The sequence below is a fragment of the Oncorhynchus keta genome, chromosome 34, assembly GCF_023373465.1.
Source record: "Oncorhynchus keta strain PuntledgeMale-10-30-2019 chromosome 34, Oket_V2, whole genome shotgun sequence".
NCBI lineage: Eukaryota > Metazoa > Chordata > Actinopteri > Salmoniformes > Salmonidae > Oncorhynchus > Oncorhynchus keta.
Window position 1 is genome coordinate 59,263,844 of NC_068454.1, and position 21,345 is coordinate 59,285,188.

Here is a 21,345-nt window from a genome sequence, read left to right on the forward strand (position 1 = left end):
TGTATATACTGTACTCGATACCATCTACTGTATGCTGCTCTGTACCATCACTCATTCATATATCCTTATGTACATGTTCCTTATCCCCTTACACTGTGTATAAGACAGTAGTTTTGGAATTGTTAGTTAGATTACTTGTTGGTTATCACTGCATTGTCGGAACTAGAAGCACAAGCATTTCGCTACACTCGCATTTAACATCTGCTAACCATGTGTATGTGACAAATAAAATTTGATTTGATTTGATTTGACATATTTACAGAGCTCTCTGCCTAGGTGAGCACACGGCGCCAGGGAAACTACGGAACATCCTCTACATATATCGAGGTGAGTCTGTATGTGCTTATGTATAAACAACGACAGCATAGACATTTTTGAGGAGGAGCAGAAGAACTCCAAAGAACTTCCGATGCGTTTGAAAACAACAGCTGTTCCATCGCGGCTGTAAAAGGCGAGCTAGATAAGCTAGCTAACGTAGTGTCGTTGTTTTCCCCTGGTCAAAATGACGACCGAGGACAAATCTATTTCTGAAAATGAAAGTTGACAGATTTCCCAAAGAGGCATCGCAAAAAAATTGCCTGCATGGAAAGTAGTAAAATTAGTAGCGGGAGGTGGCGGCTCCAGGATGATGTGTATAGTTATAGAACAAGATGGCCCGCACGCTGTTAAATCTCCCAATTCACTGATTTATTGATAACGTTTCGATCCGAAACGGATCTTGGTCAGGTCAAACTAACTGAGTGCTCACGTCCCAAAATATACACCAATTTCACCTCATGTGACCATTTGCGGACATGACGCATGGTGGGTGCAAAAAAAAGTTGTGTATCTCTAATCATTTAATAACAATGAGATGGGTACACGTAGTAGCTCCAGAAAAGAATATATATTTACAAAATGACCTAGTGGGTAACCTGGAAGGCAAGACGAATCAAAGTGACATATTAATGTAAACTCTAGGAGACGTGGTACACTAATGGTGAATCTAATACAGTTCTCCAATACAATTCTCCTCAAAACTAGAAGTTTTAACATGTTCGATGCCAATGTATCTCATAGAGCTAATGTTGTGACGGGCCTCCATGAAATGCGCAGCCACAAGGTTTCTCTGATCAAGGGTCCTGATATGACTCCTGTGTTCTGCTATCCTTGTTTTCAGAGCTCCTTTTTGTTTTTCCTACATAGACCACAAATACACGTGATCAGGTATATCACATTTTTTGTATCTTAAAATGGCCTTGCCCGTAATAGGGTGATTGAACATTGTGCATTTGTTCATAAAATTACACTGGGTACATCCGCCACATCTAATGTTACCGCCTGGCACATTGTCTAGAAAGGTATCACGTGCCACTGGAGGAAGATCACACCTCACCACTGATGTTGGGGGAGCGTCTGAAGACGACCCGCTGAGGTTCTAGAACCTTTCTTCCAGTTGTGGATCAGTGCTTAAGATGGTGCCAGGGCTTTTTAATGATGTGGTCAAACTGTTTACCAAGTGGGGAGCATTGAAGGAAGCATTTAACACGTTGGTCAGGAGGGCGGGGAGGTTTTGGGCGTGAGGCTGTCATCCTTGGTCATATTTTTTAAACGTTCCCCTGCATCATGCAGCCATTCCTCTGGGTAACCCCGCTGTCTGAAACACTCATCCAGACAGTCGGCTTGTTTGTCATAGTCACTCTGTGTACTACAAATCCTGCGTATGCGACTGTATTGGCTGATGGGGAGGCTCTTTTTTTAGGGGTGTAGGGTGGAAGCTGTCTCCTCATAACAGGGAATTCCTGTCTGTCGGCTTCTTGTATAGATCCGTGCTAGAAAACCACCCCCTCCCTCATAATCAAAATGTAAAGAAAACATATTTCATTCGCATCAAAGGTGAGGGGGAAGTTCAAAGGTTTACTGCTTGTATTGATTAAGGAGTGGAATTGATGAAGTTCTCCTGCTGTGCTCTGTAATAGAACGAATATGTCATCAATGAAGCGTGTGAAGGCCCAAATCCCTGTCATTTGCGTGAAGAGAAGACGGGAAAAAAAGAGGACAGAGGTCGGGCTGCAGTCTGAGGATTCTTAGGCGATTGAATAAACCCCCGTTGCCATCCGTTCTCCTAGCTAACATGCAATCATTGGAAAATAAAATCGACGACCTACGACGAAGATTAAACTACCAACGGGACGTCAAAAATTATAATATCTTATGCTTCACCGAGTCGTGGATGAACGATGACATTATCAACATACAGCTGGCTGTTTGTATTAATGTCCCGTTGGCAGTTTAATCTTCCTCGTAGGTCATCGATTTTATTTTCCAATGATTACATGTTAGCTAGGCAGGATAGAACAGCGGCGTCTGGTAAGGCAAGAGGGGGCGGACTATGTTTATTTGTAAACAACAGCTGGTGCACGATATCTAAGGAAGTCTCAAGGTTTTGCTTGCCTGAAGGTAGAGAATCTCATGATAAACTCTAGACCACACTATCTACCTAGAGAGTTTTCATCTGTATTTTTAATAGCTGTCTACATACCACCACAGACCAATGCTGGCACTAAGACCGCATTCAATGAGCTGTATTTCGCCATAAGCAAACAGGAAAACGCTCATCCAGAGGCGCTGCTCCTAGTGACTGGGGACTTTAATGCAGGGAAACTTAAATCTGTTTTACCAAATTTCTATCAGCTCTCCCTCACCCTCCATTTGGCAAATCTGACCATAATTCTATCTTTCTGATTCCTGTTTCCAAATCCAATTAAAGCAGGAAGAACCAGTGACTCTGTCAATAAAAAAGTGGTCAGATGAAACAGATGCTAAGCTACAGGTCTGTTTTTCTAGTACAGACTGGAATAGGTTCTGGGATTCCTCCGATGGCATTGAGGAGTACACCACATCAGTCATTGGCTTTATCAATAAGTGTATCGATGACATCGTCCCCACAGTGACCGTATGTACATACCCCAACCAGAAGCCATGGATTTACAGGTTACATCCGCACTGAGCTAAAGGCTAGAGCTGCCGCTTTCAAGGAGAGGGACTCTAACCCGGTAGCTTATTAGAAATCCTGCTATGCCCTCCGACGAAGCGTCAATACAGGACTAGGATTGAATCGTACTACACCGACTGATGTTTGTCGGATGTGGCAGGGCTTGTAAACCATTACAGACTACAAAGGTAAGCCCAGCTAAGAGCTGCCCAGTGACACAAGCCTACCAGACGAGCTAAACTATTCTCCACTCCAATTTGCATACAGATCTACAGATGACGCTATCTCTATTGCACTCCACACTGCCCTTTCCCACCTGGACGAAAAGAACACCTATGTGAGAATTCATTGACTACAGCTCAGCGTTCAACACCATAACTTATTGATTAGCTTTGAGGGCACTAAGGACCCTGGGACTAAACACCTCCCTCTGCAACTGGATCCTAGACTTCCTGATGGGCCGCCCCCAGGTTGTAAGGGTAGGTCACAACAAATCCGACACGCTGATCCTCAACACAGGGACCCCTCAGTCCCCACCTCTACTCTCTGTTTACTCATGACTGCACGGCCAGACACGACTCCAACACCGTCATTAAGTTTGCAGGTGACACAACACTGGTATGCCTGATCACCGACAACGACGAGACAGCCTATAAGGGAGGAGGTCAGAGACCTGGCCGTGTGGTGCCAGGATAACAACCTCTCCCTCAACATGATCAAGACAAAGGAGATGATTGTGGACTACAGGAAAAGGAGGACCAAGCATTCCCCCATTCTCATCAAAGGGGCTGTGGTTGAGAGCGTCCAAGGTCCTCACCAACAAACTAACATGCTCCAAGCACACCAAGACAGTTAAGAGAGCACGACAAAACCTATTCCCCCTCAAGAGACTGAAAAGATTTGTCATGGGTCCTCAGATCCTCAATAGGTTCTCCAGCTGCAACATTGAGAGCATTTAACACGTTGGTTTCATCACTGCCTGGTATGGCAACTGCCCGGGCATCCGACCGTAAGGCAGTACAGAGTACAGTACATCACTGGGACCAAGCTTCCTGCCATGCAGGACCTCTATACCAGTGTCAGAGGAAGGCCCTAAAAATGGTCAAATACTCCAGCCACCCAAGTCATAGACTGTTCTCTCTGCCTCAGCACTTTTTATTTCTTATTCTTATTCATATGTTTTAAACTGCTTTGTTGTTTAGGGGCTGGTAAGTAAGTATTTCACTGTAAGGTCAACACAACACCTGTTGTATTCGGAGCATGTGACTCATACAATTTGATTTGATTTGTTTCCAGAGTCTGATATGGTGCAAGAATGGATTGTTAGGGCTGAAAATCACGTTCCTCTCAAACAACCCCACATACAGATTGGCATAATTTGGTGCCATTTTACTACCCATAGCAGTTCCCTTCTGTTGAACGAACATGTCATTTTCCAATATGACAAATGTCTTAGTCAGAACAATCTGAGAAAGTTCAACAATACAGTTAGTGCTAGTGAGTGTACCAGTGGGTCGATGACTAAGGCAGGCTTACCTGGTGGGGGATATGTGTACACAGGGATTAAACATCAAAGCAAGCCATAAGTGTCTCCCCAATGATATTGTGCATTGTCTCGAGGTTGTTAATTATGTCCATAGAACCGCGTACATATGCACGGAGTGACACCACACTGGGTTTTAGAAAGAAATCTCCAAAAGCAGAAATATTTTCAGTCAATGAGTCAATGGTCACAATAGGTTAATTAAGTTAACCATCTATTCTAGCTAACGTCAGCTTGCAAGAACGGGGGGGTATTTCTGTGTTCATATTTCAGAAGGACATGTGGATTCTTTAGACATTTCGAATGGTTAAAAAAAAAGCATGCTGAGGGCAAATTGAGCCACTCTACAAATGATTACTAACCCAAACACAGTGGGGAACAATGAGGGCCTTCTTATAAAATAATAATTATGATTTTAATTATATTATTATTCTTAATTATGTTCGTATTTAATCTCTTCAGTTTTTGTTGGGAAGGGTTAACACTGAAGAGATAAAAGATCCAATCAGGATTTTTCTTTTGTGGTCTCTGGGGAAATCTAGCTAGATAAGTCAGCCATTGGTTAGGCCATCAGAAGCTAGACAGAAGGCATCTGCCATTCAACTGTGTTAGGGCAACATTTCGGAGTGACAGCGCAATCAACCAATCACATTTTGACTTGTAATGGGTGGGACCGATTTTACAAAAAAACATGTGGCTATTTCTGCCTTCTCAAAGGCCAATAGGTCACTGCGCAATAGAGAATTGTAGTTTGGCCTCCCGGGTGGCGCAGTGGTCTAAGGCTGTGCCACCAGAGATTCTGGGTTCGAGCCCAGGCTCTGTCGCAGCCGGCTGTGACCGGGAGGCCCATGGGGCGGCGCACGATTGTGCCAGCGCCGTCATTGCGCACTAGTGACTCCTGCGGCGAGCCGGGCACAGTGCACGCTGACCAGGTCGCCAGGTGTACGGTGTTTCCTCCGGCTGGCTTCCGGGTTGGATGTGCGTTGTGTCAAGAAGCAGGTTGGGTTGTGTTTCGGAGGACGCATGGCTCTCGACCTTCACCTCTCCCAAGTCCGTACGGGAGTTTCAGCGATGAGACAAGACTGTAACTACCAATTGGAAACCACGAAGTTGGGGAGGAAAAAGGGGGGGGGGGGAGAGAATGGTAGATTTCCCACAGATAGCTAGCTATCCTTTGTTGTATGCTAGTTTGCAGCGGCTGCAGCAAATGTTATTGAGTAGGATGTTGTTGCTAATTTGTGAGCTTCTCCCTTTTCAAGACAAACTTCAACAAGAAGTTAACCTTTTACTGCAGTGGGCTAAAGTCACACAGAGTGATTCTTGGTAGTCTTAAACAAATCTACTTTCAAACAAAAGTATACACCTCACACACATGGTTATGGGCTTAAAAAAAGACACCTGTACCATGTGAGTGGAACACAAATAGCCGACTAACCAAGACTTCGGACCAAACTTGTTCAATACCTGGTTTGCATACCCCTTGTTGCCTTAGTTAGCATTTACTGGTAGATATCATAAATTGAACCGGCTTTCCTACCTACCCTACCCACTACCGATGACAATCTTCTGTGAGCTGCTCCATTTCATAACCAGTTGAGAGCTGTGTGCGTTGGAATGCCCGCACATGTACAGCGCATGTGAATATACTTTACATGCTTTGCGATTGTGCAGGCTACTTTGTGCATCATTTCACTATTGTACTACATAATTGATCAATCGTATATCTCCACTCCACTAATTTGGTACGCATCAGTGGGGATTAAGAAGGGAATATACTGAAAGGAAAGTGGTATAAGGCTTGTACTCCACTACACCACTGGCCCTCTGTGTTTTACAAAAAGTGTACTCTCCTACATGAGTGCGCTTGTATTGCTGTTGCTGCCTTTTCAGCATCATTACTTCAGTCACACACTGAAGGCCTTGGTCCGATAGGTCGCCACTGTGCAAACATCTCAATAACACAGTGCATTCGGAAAGCATTCAGGCCCCTTCCCTTTTTTCACATTTTGTTACATTACAACCTTATTATCAAATGGATAAAAAATTATAATAATCCTCAATCTAACACACAATATCCCACAATGACAAAGTGAAAGCAGTTTATGAATTTTTGCACATTTATTCAAAATTAAAAACAGAAATAACTTATTTACATAAGTATTCAGACCTTTTGCTATGAGACTCGAAATTGAGCTCAGGTGCATCTTGTTTCCATTGATCATCCTTGAGATGTTTCTACAACTTGATTGGAGTCCACCTGTGGTAACTTCCATTGATTGGACATGAGTTGGAAAGGCACACACCTCTCTGTATAAGGATCCCACTGTCGACAATGCATGTTAGAGCAAAAACCAAGCCATGAGGTTGAAGGAATTGCCCGTAGAGCTCCGAGACAGGATTGTGTCGAGGCACAGATCTGGGGAAGGGTACCAAAACATTTCTGCAGCATTCAAGGTCCCCAAGAACACAGTGGCCTCCATCATTCTTAAATGGAAAAAGTTTCGAACCACCAAGACTCTTCCTAGAGCTGTCCGTCTGACCAAACTGCAATCAGGGGAGAACGGCCTTGGTCAGGGAGGTGACCAAGAACCTGGTTGTCACTTTGACAGAGCTCCAGAGTTGCGCCGTGGAGATGGGAGAACATTCCAGAAGGACAGCCATCTCTGCACCATCTCTACCAATCAGGTATTTATGGTAGAGTGGCCAGATGGAAACCACTCCTCACTAAAAGGCACATGACAGCCCACTTGGAGTTTGCCAAAAGGCACCTGAAGGACTCTCAGACCATGAGAAACACAATTCTCTGGTCTGATGAAACCAAGATTGAACTCTTTAGCCTGAATGCATAGTGTCACGTCTGGAGGAATCCTGGCACCATCACTAGCATGGTGGTGGTGGTGGCAGAATCATGCTGTGGGGATGTTTTTCAGCATCAGGGACTGTGAGTCAAGAACGAGGGAAAGATGAACAGAGCAAAGACCAGAGAGATCTTAGATGAAAACCTTCTCCAGAGCGTGCTGGACCCTCAGACTGACATCCGACAATGAGACAAGATCGAGACACTCAAAATGTGGTCTCAAGACTGTCTCCAGGACTACAACACTGACTCAAAAGTTAGCTTGATCTGCAAGCTCTTTTTTTATGTGAACCGTTTTTTAATCCGTTTTTTTTTTGCTATTGGGACTGGGCATCACATTCCAGAGCCCTTTATTGCAGAGTTGGGTCACTGAGGTGGTCGGTTTTCAATTCACTAACAATTATCATGTGGTTTGTGCAGGCTGAAATTTGGTGAGTCGGATGTTATTGTAAACTTTGAAATGAGAAACAAGCATGGTAGCAAGCGTTCGTTGTTACACCTCTGTAATTACAGGCTGCAATTACCACCAGTTACAGGGTAACTATGAATTATTATAATTGTTTAGCATACATGTTACAGTGTAATTACATATGTAATTACACTGTAATAAGGACCCCTTAAGAAGTGTTACCGTCTTTTTCATTAGACAATTAATGAGGCTAATAACCATGTTGATGGACACCAGATTTGACTGTTACAGCTACTGTACATGCGTCATGAGATGGATTAGTGCAAGCCCTACCCTTGTAATGAAGGTAGGCCTTAAAGTTTCAATATGCAGAAATTGCTTGTTTTCTGGTTGCTAAGATTCTAGTAGTTCACCTAATTTCAGTATATGTGACAAAACAAGCCGTGTAGAGAATCATTGTACCATCTGGACTGCTGTGAAATATATTTTAAACAACCAAAAATATTGTATTTTCAGCTTTTTGACATTAGTGTACAAAACCAAAAGCAAAAGATGCTAAAACGACTAAACATAAGAACAGCAAGCATAGAAATAGCGCAAATATACCAGATCTACCGCTTCTCAGACTTGCTTTCAAAGACGACGACAGATCTATAACTCAAATGTCTATATGAATTTGGTCAGGTAGCAAATGTCACTATCATGAGTGAGTGCGGAAAGGAATATTTTAAAGGTTCAATTTGAATTAATTTCAAATGACATTTTGATCATCCTGTTGCAATTAGTATATGCAATTCAATATTATCACCACAAAGAGTCAGCACTAGCATTCGTAAACAAACCACTAGCCAGGTCTCGTAATGTAAGGTTGTTAATACATACCTGGCACAAGGTAGCGGTTCATAAAAAAATACAGTATGTTTCTTCATTGAAACTACGAGGGCAATACACCTGGGTAAAATATAGTTGTGTTTTGGAGGAAGCAGATGAAGAGCTAAGAGAGACATTGGTGAGGGGGAGAGAAGGGCTGATAGTGGTAGTTACTGCTGATACCTATCTTTTGATGTAAACAATGTGGCGGACCATTCTTGATACACACAGGAAATGGTTTAGGATGAAAAACCCAGCAGCGTTGCAGTTCTTGACACACTCACATCGGTCAGCCTGGCACCTACTACCATACCCCGTTCAAAGGCATTTCAACATTTTGTGTTGCCCATTCACCCTCTGAATGGCACGCGTAAACAAACCATGTCTCAATTGTCCCAAGGCTTTAAAATCCTTCTTTAACCTGTCTCTCCCCCTTCATCTCCACTGATTGAAGCAGATAGGGTTCATAGCTTTCACCTGGATTCACCTGGTCAGTCTGTCATGGAAAGAGCAGACGTTCCTAATGTTTTGTACACTCAGTCTATACGTATGTATGAATATAAATAAATATAAGTTTAACTTTGGAATGTAATTTTCACAGTTTCTGAACTAGAAATGTTTTGTGACATTATGACTACAGTACTGTCCTTCACCACTAGATGTCCTTAGAAGCTTCAGCTGGGGACCAGGCCAGGAGAGGATAAGCCTGAGCGCTTATGTTTAATTGATGTGGCCAGGGTAAAAAAAAATATTTAAAAAAAATCTCTGTGAGGTAGATCACACGGTCTCCAGTGAATAAGCCTCATCTATGCCAGTGATATTAGCTTTAATCGCCCATGCAATGAATAGATGAGCCTGTAAGTATGAAAGGGCATCATATATCAACTACAGGAGTCTGTGGCGGTCTATGGTTCTGGGGCTAGGCAATATGAGATGACAGCGGTCTATGGTTCTGGGGCTAGGCAATATGAGATGACAGTGGTCTATGGTTCTGGGGCTAGGCAATATGAGATGACAGTGGTCTATGGTTCTGGGGCTAGGCAATATGAGATGACAGCGGTCTATGGTTCTGGGGCTAGGCAATATGAGATGACAGCGGTCTATGGTTCTGGGGCTAGGCAATATGAGATGACAGTGGTCTATGGTTCTGGGGCTAGGCAATATGAGATGACAGCGATGGCGACCAGATTTGGAATGACACCTGACCGCGGGTTAAAGAGTTCAAATGTTGATAGACAGTATGCTTTTATGAAGGCCTTCGAGTCCAGGATATTGACAAGTTGGCAGTTTTGCTGAGGAACATTGTTCAACCTAGTTGGGGTATACCTCATGGGTTTGTATGACATTGGATTGGCAATTAAGTCGGCATGATGACAGGTGAAGAAAAACAAACAACTTCAACATGTAATTAGTAGGTGCAGGTGTAGGATCAATGAGTTACCTCAGAATGATGCTCTCCCCTTCCAGCACTGTAATGTTGTCGGGCAGGGGGCCGAATTCGGCTCCGTGCACACTTGGCCCTGCCAAGGAAGATGAGAGAAGAGAGGGAGGAGGGTGAGCATGATGCCGTTGTAACAACAACAGACGGTCCATTCGGATTCTCAATCCCCAAATCCCCTGGTTGGCATCTCAGCCGCCGCGGTGCTGAGTACCTCATTGATCCAGTTCAGGCTGGATGTGTTTGGTGGTTTACTTAGTTATTTGTCATAAATATACAAATATAGGTGTTGTAGCGTACGCACTGACCCCCTGTATTATTTAAATAATGATTTGTCCCCCCACCCACCCAATGTGTGTGTGTGTCTCATTGAACAGTGTTGATAATGAGCCAGGGGAAGAGGAGGATTCACGCAGGGACGTCAGAGCGTGAAATGAAGGGACACAAACGGCAACAGGAGGGATGTGTACAGTGAGGCTCACCCTGCCTGCAAATAGACACGCACACACACACACCAAGACAGTCACACAAACACACACTACCACAGGAAAGAAACTAAATGGAAAACTGGGGTTGATACGTGTTAGGCATCGTGTGTCTATGAAAATGCCAGTTTCGTTACAAATTTAACCAGAACCATGGTTAATACATATTCACTAATACTGACTAACTTTATAGGAAATGAACACAGGTCTCCTAATCAATCTCTCAAGCACAAGCCCACGTGCTAATGAGTAGCCAGCTAATCTTTATACTTCCAAGTTTAGCCAACTTGGCTCTATTTGCTAGATGACAAGGTGGAACAGTTGAATGGTTATGAACACCCCCTTCTGTCCGTCTCCAACTGTTTGGACAGCATGCCAGCTTGTCCACTTTGTTCAGAATGGGAACGAGTTTCCAATTCCTTATATGATAGTGTTTGATGATTTTAGCACAATTATAAAACACAGACTAGACAGCTAGCCTAGTCTTTGGCTACAATGTTATTAGTGGGACATAGTACCGCAATGCCACGCGACAAGCCGAGCATTCCTTTTCCAGAATCAACGTTCATTGATACTCCTGTTTTAGTAGTGCCTGCTCTACCTAAAACGGGTATCAATAGAAAGGTTCATTTCTCCTCTATTACAGTAAAATAATGACTCAATGTGTTTCGGTGTCCATGCGACCGATTCTGTTAGACCAACCCTCAAATGCAAATGCAGAGTTGAAACAATAGTGTGTGATTTCTGCCTGCAATTCCGGGCATTCCTGCATGTGGAACGCCTCAAGCATCCCGTTGGTTCCTGCAATCGAGCATGCCATCTTCATGCTTGTGTGACACTTTTGATATTCTGGATTTCTCCTGATTGTCTATGTGATTCAAATGTGGGTCAAGAGTGGTCTACCGATGTCCTAGCTAGCTACCAGTGTCGCCCCCACCTCCCGCCCTCCTTCGCTCCCAATTGCAGAAGACCTGCCCTCGCCGTCGTTAACAGAACTGTGGGAAAGCAGTGCCTGACAGGTGGAGGCGAAGGACACTGTCTATCGGTGTCCTAGCTACTTATCCAGCCTGCTGTGTACCAGAGTCCTAGCAAAACAATGTACCAATAGAAGTATAAAGAGGTGTTCCTGCAGATGCAGGAATTAGACTTGGGCGGTATACCGTATATACCATATACCGCATACTCCGGTATTTATTTGGAAATACCCACAGGATGTTTTTTCAATACCGGTATTGACGGTATTTGAATATTTGTGAATAGTTTTTAAGTATATACCTGCAGTCAATTTGTGCAATACGTTCGAAGATAAAGCAGGTGTGTCCGGCTGTGTATTGACAGGGGTCGCGTTTTATATTGAACGTCAACCGTGTTTTTTGTTTGTTTGTTGCTTCAATAGAGTGATCAGGGACTTGCAACTACAATTTTCTTTCACAGAAAATACATTAGTGCAACACCTTCAGCAGAAAATAGCCTCATTTTCATTAGATGACAACAGAAGTGCAACGCTATTTGGCTGGCAGCCACACAAGTAGGCAAAAACTATGCATGGCAGTCATACTGTATATATCATAGAAATAATGTAGCCTGCTACATTTCCTAATGTTTTTTGTTCAAGTCTTGCATTTTACTGGAGAAAAGTAGGCTAGCGACACCTGTAAAAGTAGCAGAGAAAGTAGCTACACGTCAGTCAGAACACTGTCTGCTGATAGAATGCACGTTCGTGAATTCTCATCCAAGTGGAGAAAGGCAACTGAAGCACAACATCAGTTCTGATGCCCAGCAGAAACTCCAATAAGAAAGCATTTGAGATCTGCGTTTACAAAACGCAGCAAGATATTTCTGATGCGTGTCATATTTGTTTTGCTGTATGAAAAACCAAGCATTCTGCAATAACACGATCCCTAAGTTTAACTTGCTAGTTATCTAAGTGGCTGAATTAATAAGGTGACAGGGCATCATATCGTGTTGGCTTTCTGCTGTGTTCGAGAAGTCAAAGCCCTTTTGGATGAGTTATCTGTGCTGTCACTGCAATTTTTAGACTTTCTTGCATTTTTTTTCTCCTCTCGGTTCTCGGCCAGTCTGCTCCTCCCCCATCTTCTCACAGTGCAGGCAGGCAGGTTGCCCTAGCGACTCCAGACTCCTCACAGACACAGGGTGTATGCTGCTCCAGAGCTAGTACTGTTCATTTACACAATGTCTCTCATTCACATTCGATTGTAAATGTCCAAACTCACCAAAAATGGGGTTCGGGTAGCTCCTACCTATATATGTATACCTTTATGAGCGGGACTGCCTGTCTTCTGGGTGCAATTGCACACTTCTCAGCTGAAACTGCTTGTCAGAGAGGAAGAACTGATCTCTCATCTTTGTTGTTGTGAGTGACAGGGGGAGGGGCTTGGTGTGTGTGTGTGTAAATGATAAAGTTGCACACAGCATAGAAAGAGCGAAGGAGATGAGACCAAAAAGACAACATGAGAACAAGCGGACATAAATGCTCATGTTTTTAAAATGACGAGGCTACAGTACTGCTGAAGCTTCCTCTCCTTCAATTATATTTTGGAAATATGCATCAACTGACTCTGCAAACAAAGATAACAGCAGCCATACAGTGCTATCTTAGCAGTGATATACTGAGGCATGTCTATACTCTGCATGACACCATCTCTGTCCCTTCCTGCCAAATGTCAGCATGCGCATCAAGTCCACCCTTACGGTGCCCATATTATGACACCCTCACTGTCTGAGGGTCATGTCTACATTTGACCTCAAAAGTTTTTTAGGGGGTTTTGCATTTTAGCTAACCCTAACCCTTTTCTTAACCTTAAACCTAATTCTCCCAACCTGCAACGTTAATTCTCCTAACCTGCCGCGTAAGATCTCCTAAACCTGCTACGAAAAGTCAATTTTGACAAAAGCGAAAACCCTTCTAGACAAAACCCTGTCTGAGTCCTTCCTAGATCGTCAACCAATCCCCCCTCCCTAACGTGTCCATAATATCTCTATGCCGGTGGTGCTGCTGCTGCCGCCACCGCCTTGCCTCTAAGGTTTAATAAACAGCGAGTTATGAGAAGAAACGCTGCGCGGTCAGGAGTTGAGAAGCACCCGGAGGTTTGTCTGATTAATGCAAAGAGGTGCGCTAAGACAATACGCGCTAAGCTTGGCAAGTGTAATTCCAGGCAGAGAGGGGTTGGAAACGTGACAGTTGTAAGCAGTGCAGCATCTGATGGCCAATGGCTCACGCTTTTCATTTCAACACGGTCTCTTGATGGAATCATGGCTTGATTGCACAGCGTAATGAAAAGGGGCAGGCATTCCGATTCGCGTCACGATCTCATAAACAAATAGCTAAAAAAAAAGAAGGTGAACCTAATTATGGATGGAAATGATGGTCAATGGCAATGGGAAATGAAGAGATGTATTTTTCCAAAGTATTGAAATGAATAAAAAGTCTAAACAGAGTAGTTGTATTAAGTTGAATATGAGTGTGTGTGTGTGTGTCTGAAGATCCACCAATTTCCATGGTCCTTCGAGACAGTTATTGTGTGTGCGCGCCTGTATAGTGTGTGTGTCTGCGCCTGTATAGTGTGTGTGTGTGTCCAGTATGTGCGCATTTGCTTTATGTGTGTCAGCCACCAGCAAGGACAGGCCATCCCCCAGTGAGAACTAATGGCGCCTTGAAGGATGGAGAGGGATGGAGAATGTCCATGAAAATCCTCCGCTAAAAGCCATAATCACATTAGTGTGCTGCTTGCTGCTGTGCTATCTAGGCTGGCCAAGAAACCCAGGAAGGAAGAACACACTGGCTGCATCAGCATCACTACCTCTCACTGCATGGGGGAGGGGAGACATTAGTCATTGTGTCCACTGTACTGTATAACCAAGGCCTAGGAAATGTCACCATCGGTAGGTGTTTGTTAAAGGCCAACTGAACACAAAGTGTTTCTGGTTGAAAACCGCCTATGTGGCATCGATGTTAGTCAGAAACACAAACGTGGAAGTAGAATCACTTTGGTCATAAAGTCAGTATATTCCAAAACAGAGTTTTGTGAGATTTGTGTAAGTGAGGTCATCAGAACGTACATGAGGGTCCGGTTTGTTTTTATAATCACGCCCACTAACACGGGATTGTAACGCCTAGGGAGAATTGTCATGCACGAAAAACAGCTGCGTTGAATGCGCTCCAGCCAATCGTGGGAGCAGAACAGCCAGGCAGTGAGACAGACCTGCACGTTACGCAGCGCCTATATCCTATATCCTTATTTATCCTATAATAATTCAGACTATTTTGAGGTGGTAAGTGGTAGTGGCTATGTTGTTTTTACTGTGACTCAAGAGGGACAATCTCGTTTTTTTTCTTAATGACCAGCAGAAAATCAGATGCACAATCGGTGAGTTAAGCCGCTCTTTAAGGTTATTTCTATGAAACAACCTTGGATATACTGTATCCTATACCATGCTTTGTGCACGTGCCACACTGCACAGTAGGCTATATTACTGTGCGTCCTCAGTTGTTCTTTCTTAGTGCACTGCATTGTTTACTCGGTTTTTATTTAGGTTCATTTAATTCAGTACCAGGGCTCAGCTCAATGGCAGGTGGGACACATGCTGGAGCACACAGACGTACGTACACACACACACACACACACACACACACACACACACACACACACACACACACACACACACACACACACACACACACACACACACACACACACACACACACACACACACACACACACAAATGATGTATGCATAAGCTGAAACCTGAAAACAGCACGTAGAAGGTTACACACCAGAGGGCTGCTATTCCCTATTCCCCACTCAATTCCCATTTTTACAGCTCAATTGTCACCTTGATTCTAAAACCTGTATCACCCTGCCTTTCCCTCCCTCACTGAACACAGTGTTAACCAGGTCAACACACACAGCCCACACTTACTCAGTCACACTCACCCACAGGCATGTGTATATTTACAAACAGAAACACACAGCAACTGAGTCAGTTATCGACACACAGAAACACACTCACTCATGCATACACGCCATCACAACTGCTGTCCCCTCTGTCACTCACTTAGAGCGTGCGCTGTGCATGAAGGCTGTCGCTTTGACCTTGGTAGGGGGGTGAAGGGCATCGCATCGAAGACGAGGCGCTAAAGGGGCGTGTGTGATTGTCTGTGGTGTCTCACCACTGGACAGTTGGATGTGCGGAGTTAGGGTCCTGTCAATTAAAAAACTACACAGTCGAGAAGGGGGGTGTAAGGGTTGATGGGGTGGACGAAGGACAGATGACGACAGAGCGTGAAAACACCTGCTAGACTGCACATGCCCGCCACACTTCAGCATTAATAACACAGGGAGAGAGACAGAGAGAGAGAGAGAAGCAGCAGTCCAGGTAGAGAGAGTAGGCACAACTGCGACAACATAACCAAAAGAAACGGGTCACAACTCCTGCTGCTCTGTCGCTCGCTGGGTGTGTACGTAGTCAATGGTAGGCTTTGAGGGGACTCGTATGGTAGGTACACCTATAGCTCATCTCTTGGTAGTAATACCGCAGACTACTTTATCACTGACCTCAACCCAGAGTCTCTCGGAGCGTTCACAGTCAGCCCACTGATCCCCCAATCAGATCACAGCAAAATCACAGTCTACTTGAACACAGCAATATGCATCCATGAGGCATCAAAGCCAAAGGAACTGAATAATATTAAGAAATGCTATAGATGGAAGGAAAGTAGTGTGGAAACTTACCAAAAAAACAATTAGGTAACAACAAATGAAATCCCTGGATAAAACAGTTCGCTGTTATAGTGAAGGTATAAACTCGGCAGCAGAAAACCTAAACAGTATATTTGACCTCTCAGATTCCCTATCAAATCTAAGGATTCTCAATTTCTTTCTTAGGTTTCATCAAACCAATCTTACCAAAAACATAGAGACCCAGAAAACTTGAGCCTACTCCTTCAGTATGGTGAATCACTAAAATGATACAGAAATAACTTCGTAAAAAGAAGGAACAGCACGTCAGAAATCATCTCAATGTAATTGAAGAATCCATAGACTAACCACTTCTGGAAAAATTGGAAAACACTAATCAAACAACAACAACAACAAGAGTTATCTATCCAAAACTGAGACGCATGGATAAACCACTTCTCCAATCTTTTTGGCCCTATAACAAAGAATATGCAGCAAAAACATATATATGATCAAATACAAATCGTAGAATAGACTACTAAAGACTACCAGATCCCACTGGATTCTCCAATTACATTTAATAAACTACAGGACAAAATACAAACCCTCCAAACATAAAGGCCTGTGTTGTTGATGGTATCCTAAATGAAATTATCAAATATACAGACCACAAATTCCAATTGACTATACTTGAACTCTTTAACATCATTGTTAGCTCAGGCATCTTCCCCAATATTTGGAACCAAGGACTGATCACCCCAATCCACAAAAGTGGAGACAAATGTGACCTCAGTAACTACTGTGGGATTTGCATCAACAGCCACCTTGGGAAAATCCTCTGCATTATCATTAACAGCAGACTTGTACATTTTCTCAGTGAAAACAACGTACTGAGCAAATGTCAAATTGGCTTTTTACCAAATGACCATACGACAGACCACGTATTCACCCTGCACACCCTAATTGACAAAGAAACAAACCAACAAAAACAAAGCTCTTCTCATGCTTTGATGATTTCAAAAAAAGCTTTTGACTCAATTTGGCATGAGGTTCGGCTATACGCATTGATGAAAATAGGTGTTGGGGGGAAAACATACAACATTATAAAATCTATGTACTCAAACAACAAGTGTGTGGTTAAATTTGGCAAATAAAACGTGGGGTGAGACAGGGATGCAGCTTAAGCCCCACCCTTTTCAACATATATATATCAACGAATTGGTGAGGGCACTACAACAACAGACTGCAGCATCCGGCCTCACCCTACTACAATCGGAAGTCAAATGTCTACTCTTTGCTGATGATCTGGTGCTTCTGTCCCCAACCAAGGAGGGCCTAAAGCAGCACGTAGATATTCTGCAAGGATTCTGTCAGACCTGGACCCTGACAGTAAATCTCAGTAAGACAAAAATAATGGTGTTCCAAAAAAGGTCCAGTTGCCAGGACCACAAATACAAATTCCATGTAGACACCATTGCCCTAGAGCACATAAAAAAATTATACATACCTCGGACTAAACATCAGCGTCACATGTAACTTCCACAAAGCTGTGAATGATCTGAGAGACAAAGCAAGAAGAGCCTTCTCTGCCATCAAAAGGAACATAAAATTCGACATACCAAAATTATTTAATCAGTTTTAAAGCCCATTGCCCTTTGTGGTTGTGAGGCCTGGGGTCCGCTCACCAACCAAGAATTCACAAAATGGGACAAATACCAAATTGAAAGGGGAATACCTAGCCAGTTGTACAGTACAACTGAATGGATTCAACTTAAATGTGTCTTCTGCATTTAACCCAACCCCTCCGAATCAGAGAGGTGCTGCCACAATCAACATCCACGTCTTCACCCGGGGAACAGTGGGTTAACTGCCTTGCTCAGGGGCAGAACGACAGACCTTGTCAGCTCAGGGATTCGATCCAGCAACCTTCCAGTTACTGGCCCAATGCTCTAACCACCAGGCTACTTGCATGTATCCTCTGTGTACAACGTAAAGCACCAAACAATACATGCAGAGCTGAATTAGGCCGATACCCACTAATTATCAAAATCCAGAAAATAACTGTTAAATTCCACAACCACCTAAAAGGAAGCGATTCCCAAACCTTCCACAACAAAGCCATCACCTACAGAGAGATGAACCTGGAGAAGGGTCCCCTAAGCAAGCTGGTCCAGGGCCCCGTTCACAAACACAAACACACCCTACAGAGCCCCAGGACAACAGCACAATTAGAACCAACCAAATCATGAGAAAACAAAATTATAATTACTTGACATATTGGAAAGAATTAACAAAAAAACTGAGCAAACTAGAATGTTATTTGGCCCTACACAGAGTACACAGCGGCAGAATACCTGACCACTGTGACTGACCCAAAATTAAGGAAAGCTTTGACTATGTACAGACTCAGTGAGCATAGCCTTGCTATTGAGAAAGGCCGCCGTAGGCAGACATGGCTCTCAAGAGAAGTCAGGCTATGTGCTCACTGCCCACAAAATGAGGTGGAAACTGAACTGCACTTCCGAACCTCCTGCCCAATGTATGACCATATTAGAGAGACATATTTCCCTCAGATTACACAGATCCACAAAAAATTCGAAAACAAATCCAATTTTGATAAACTCCCATATCTACTGGATGAAATTCCACAGTGTGCCATCAGAGCAGCAATATTTGTGACCTGTTGCCACGAGAAAAGGGCAACCAGTGAAGAACAAACACCATTGTAAATACAACCCATATTTATGCTTATTTATTTTATCTTGTGTCCTTTAACCATTTGTACATTGTTAAAACACTGTAAAAATATATGACATTTGTAATGTCTTTAATGTTTTGAAACGTCTCTATGTGTAATGTTTACTGTTCATTTGTATTGTTTATTTCACTTTATATATTATCTACCTCACTTGCTTTGGCAATATTAACACATGTTTCCCATGCCAATAAAGCCCTTGAATTGAATTTTGAGAGAGAGAGAGAGAGAGAGAGAGAGAGAGAGAGAGAGAGAGAGAGATGCAGCAGTACAGGTAGAGAGAGAGAGATGCAGCAGTAAAGGTAGAGAGAGAGAGAGAGATACAGCAGTACAGGTAGAGAGAGAGAGAGAGAGAGATACAGCAGTACAGAGAGAGAGAGAGAGAGAGAGAGAGAGAGAGAGAGAGAGAGAGATATATGCAGCAGTACTGGTAGAGAGAGAGAGAGAGATGCAGCAGTACAGGTAGAGAGAGAGAGAGAGAGATGCAGCAGTACAGGTAGAGAGAGAGAGAGAGATGCAGCAGTACAGGGAGAGAGAGAGATGCAGCAGTAGAGGTAGAGAGAGAGAGATGCAGCAGTACAGGGAGAGAGAGAGATGCAGCAGTAGAGGTAGAGAGAGAGAGATGCAGCAGTACTGGTAGAGAGAGATAGATGCAGCAGTACTGGTAGAGAGAGAGAGAGATGCAGCAGTACTGGTAGAGAGAGAGAGATGCAGCAGTACTGGTAGAGAGAGAGAGAGATGCAGCAGTACTGGTAGAGAGAGAGATGCAGCAGTACTGGTAGAGAGAGATAGAGATGCAGCAGTACTGGTAGAGAGAGAGAGATGCAGCAGTACTGGTAGAGAGAGAGAGATGCAGCAGTACTGGTAGAGAGAGAGAGAGATGCAGCAGTACAGGTAGAGAGAGAGATGCAGCAGTACAGGGAGAGAGAGAGAGATGCAGCAGTACTGGTAGAGAGAGAGAGAGATGCAGCAGTACAGGTACAGGAGAGAGAGAGATGCAGCAGTACAGGTAGAGAGAGAGAGATATACAGCAGTACAGATAGAGAGAGATGCAGCAGTACAGGTAGAGAGAGAGAGAGAGAGAGAGAGAGATGCAGATACACACAGAGAGAGCAGATGCAGCAGTACAGGAGAGAGAGATGCAGCAGTACAGGTAGAGAGAGAGAGATGCAGCAGTAGAGGTAGAGAGAGAGAGATATACAGCAGTACAGGTAGAGAGAGATGCAGCAGTACAGGTAGAGAGAGAGAGAGAGAGATGCAGCAGTACACAGAGAGAGAGAGAGAGACAGAGAGAGAGAGAGAGAGAGAGAGAGAGAGAGATGCAACAGTACAGGTAGAGAGAGAGAGCTGAGAGACAAGGCAAGAAGAGCATTCTATGCCATAAAAAGGAACATACATTTCAACATACCAATTAGGATTTGGCTACAAATACTTTAATCAGTCATAGAGCCCATTGCCCTTTATGGTTGTGAGGTCTGGGGTCCGCTCACCAACCAAGACTTCACAAAATGGGACAAACACCAAATTGAGACTCTGCACTCAGAATTCTGCAAAAATATCCTCTGTGTACAACGTAGAACACCAAATAATGCACGCAGAGCAGCATTTGGCCGATACCCACTAATTATCAAAATCCAGAAAAGAGCCCTTAAATTCTATAACCACTTAAAAGGAAGCGATTCCCAAACCTTCCACAACAAAGCCATCACCTACAGAGAGATTAACCTGGAGAAGAGTCCCCTAAGCAAGCTGGTCCTGGGGCTCTGTTCACAAACACAAACACACCCTACAGAGCCCCAGGACAGCAGCACAATTAGACCCAACTAAATCATGAGGGAAAAAAAGATAATTACTTGACACATTGGAAAGAATTAACAAAAAAACAGAGCAAACTAGAATGCTATTTGGCCCTACACAGAGAGTACACAGCGGCAGAATACCTGACCACTGTGACTGACCCAAAATTAAGGAAAGCTTTGACTATGTACAGACTCAGTGCGTCACGGTTTTCTAATGGTGTCGGACCAAACTGCAGGGCGTATATTGTGATCCATGTTTATTTACACAACGTAACACGAATCCAAAACAATAAACGTAGTGAAAACCGAAACAGCCTTAACTGATGCAAACTAACACATACTAAGGACATCAAGACACTCAGGACAATCACCCACAATACAACCAAAGAATATGGCTGCCTAAATATGGCTCCCAATCAGAGACAACGATAAACACCTGCCTCTGATTGAGAACCACTTCAGACAGCCATAGACTCTCCTAGAACACCCCACTAAGCTACAATCCCACTAAACTA

The 21,345-nt window shown here is 43.7% G+C and overlaps 1 protein-coding gene across 1 annotated transcript in view; it reads right to left on the reverse strand.

Annotated features, from left to right (window-relative positions):
* The window catches only part of LOC118367588 (igLON family member 5-like), a 145,990-nt gene that overhangs the window by 19,508 nt on the left and 105,137 nt on the right, over positions 1-21,345 (reverse strand). Inside the window, exon 2 of the mRNA XM_052494168.1 lies at positions 10,095-10,173. Within this exon, the coding sequence (XP_052350128.1) occupies positions 10,095-10,173 (79 nt within the window). The remainder of the gene's footprint in view (positions 1-10,094; positions 10,174-21,345) is intronic.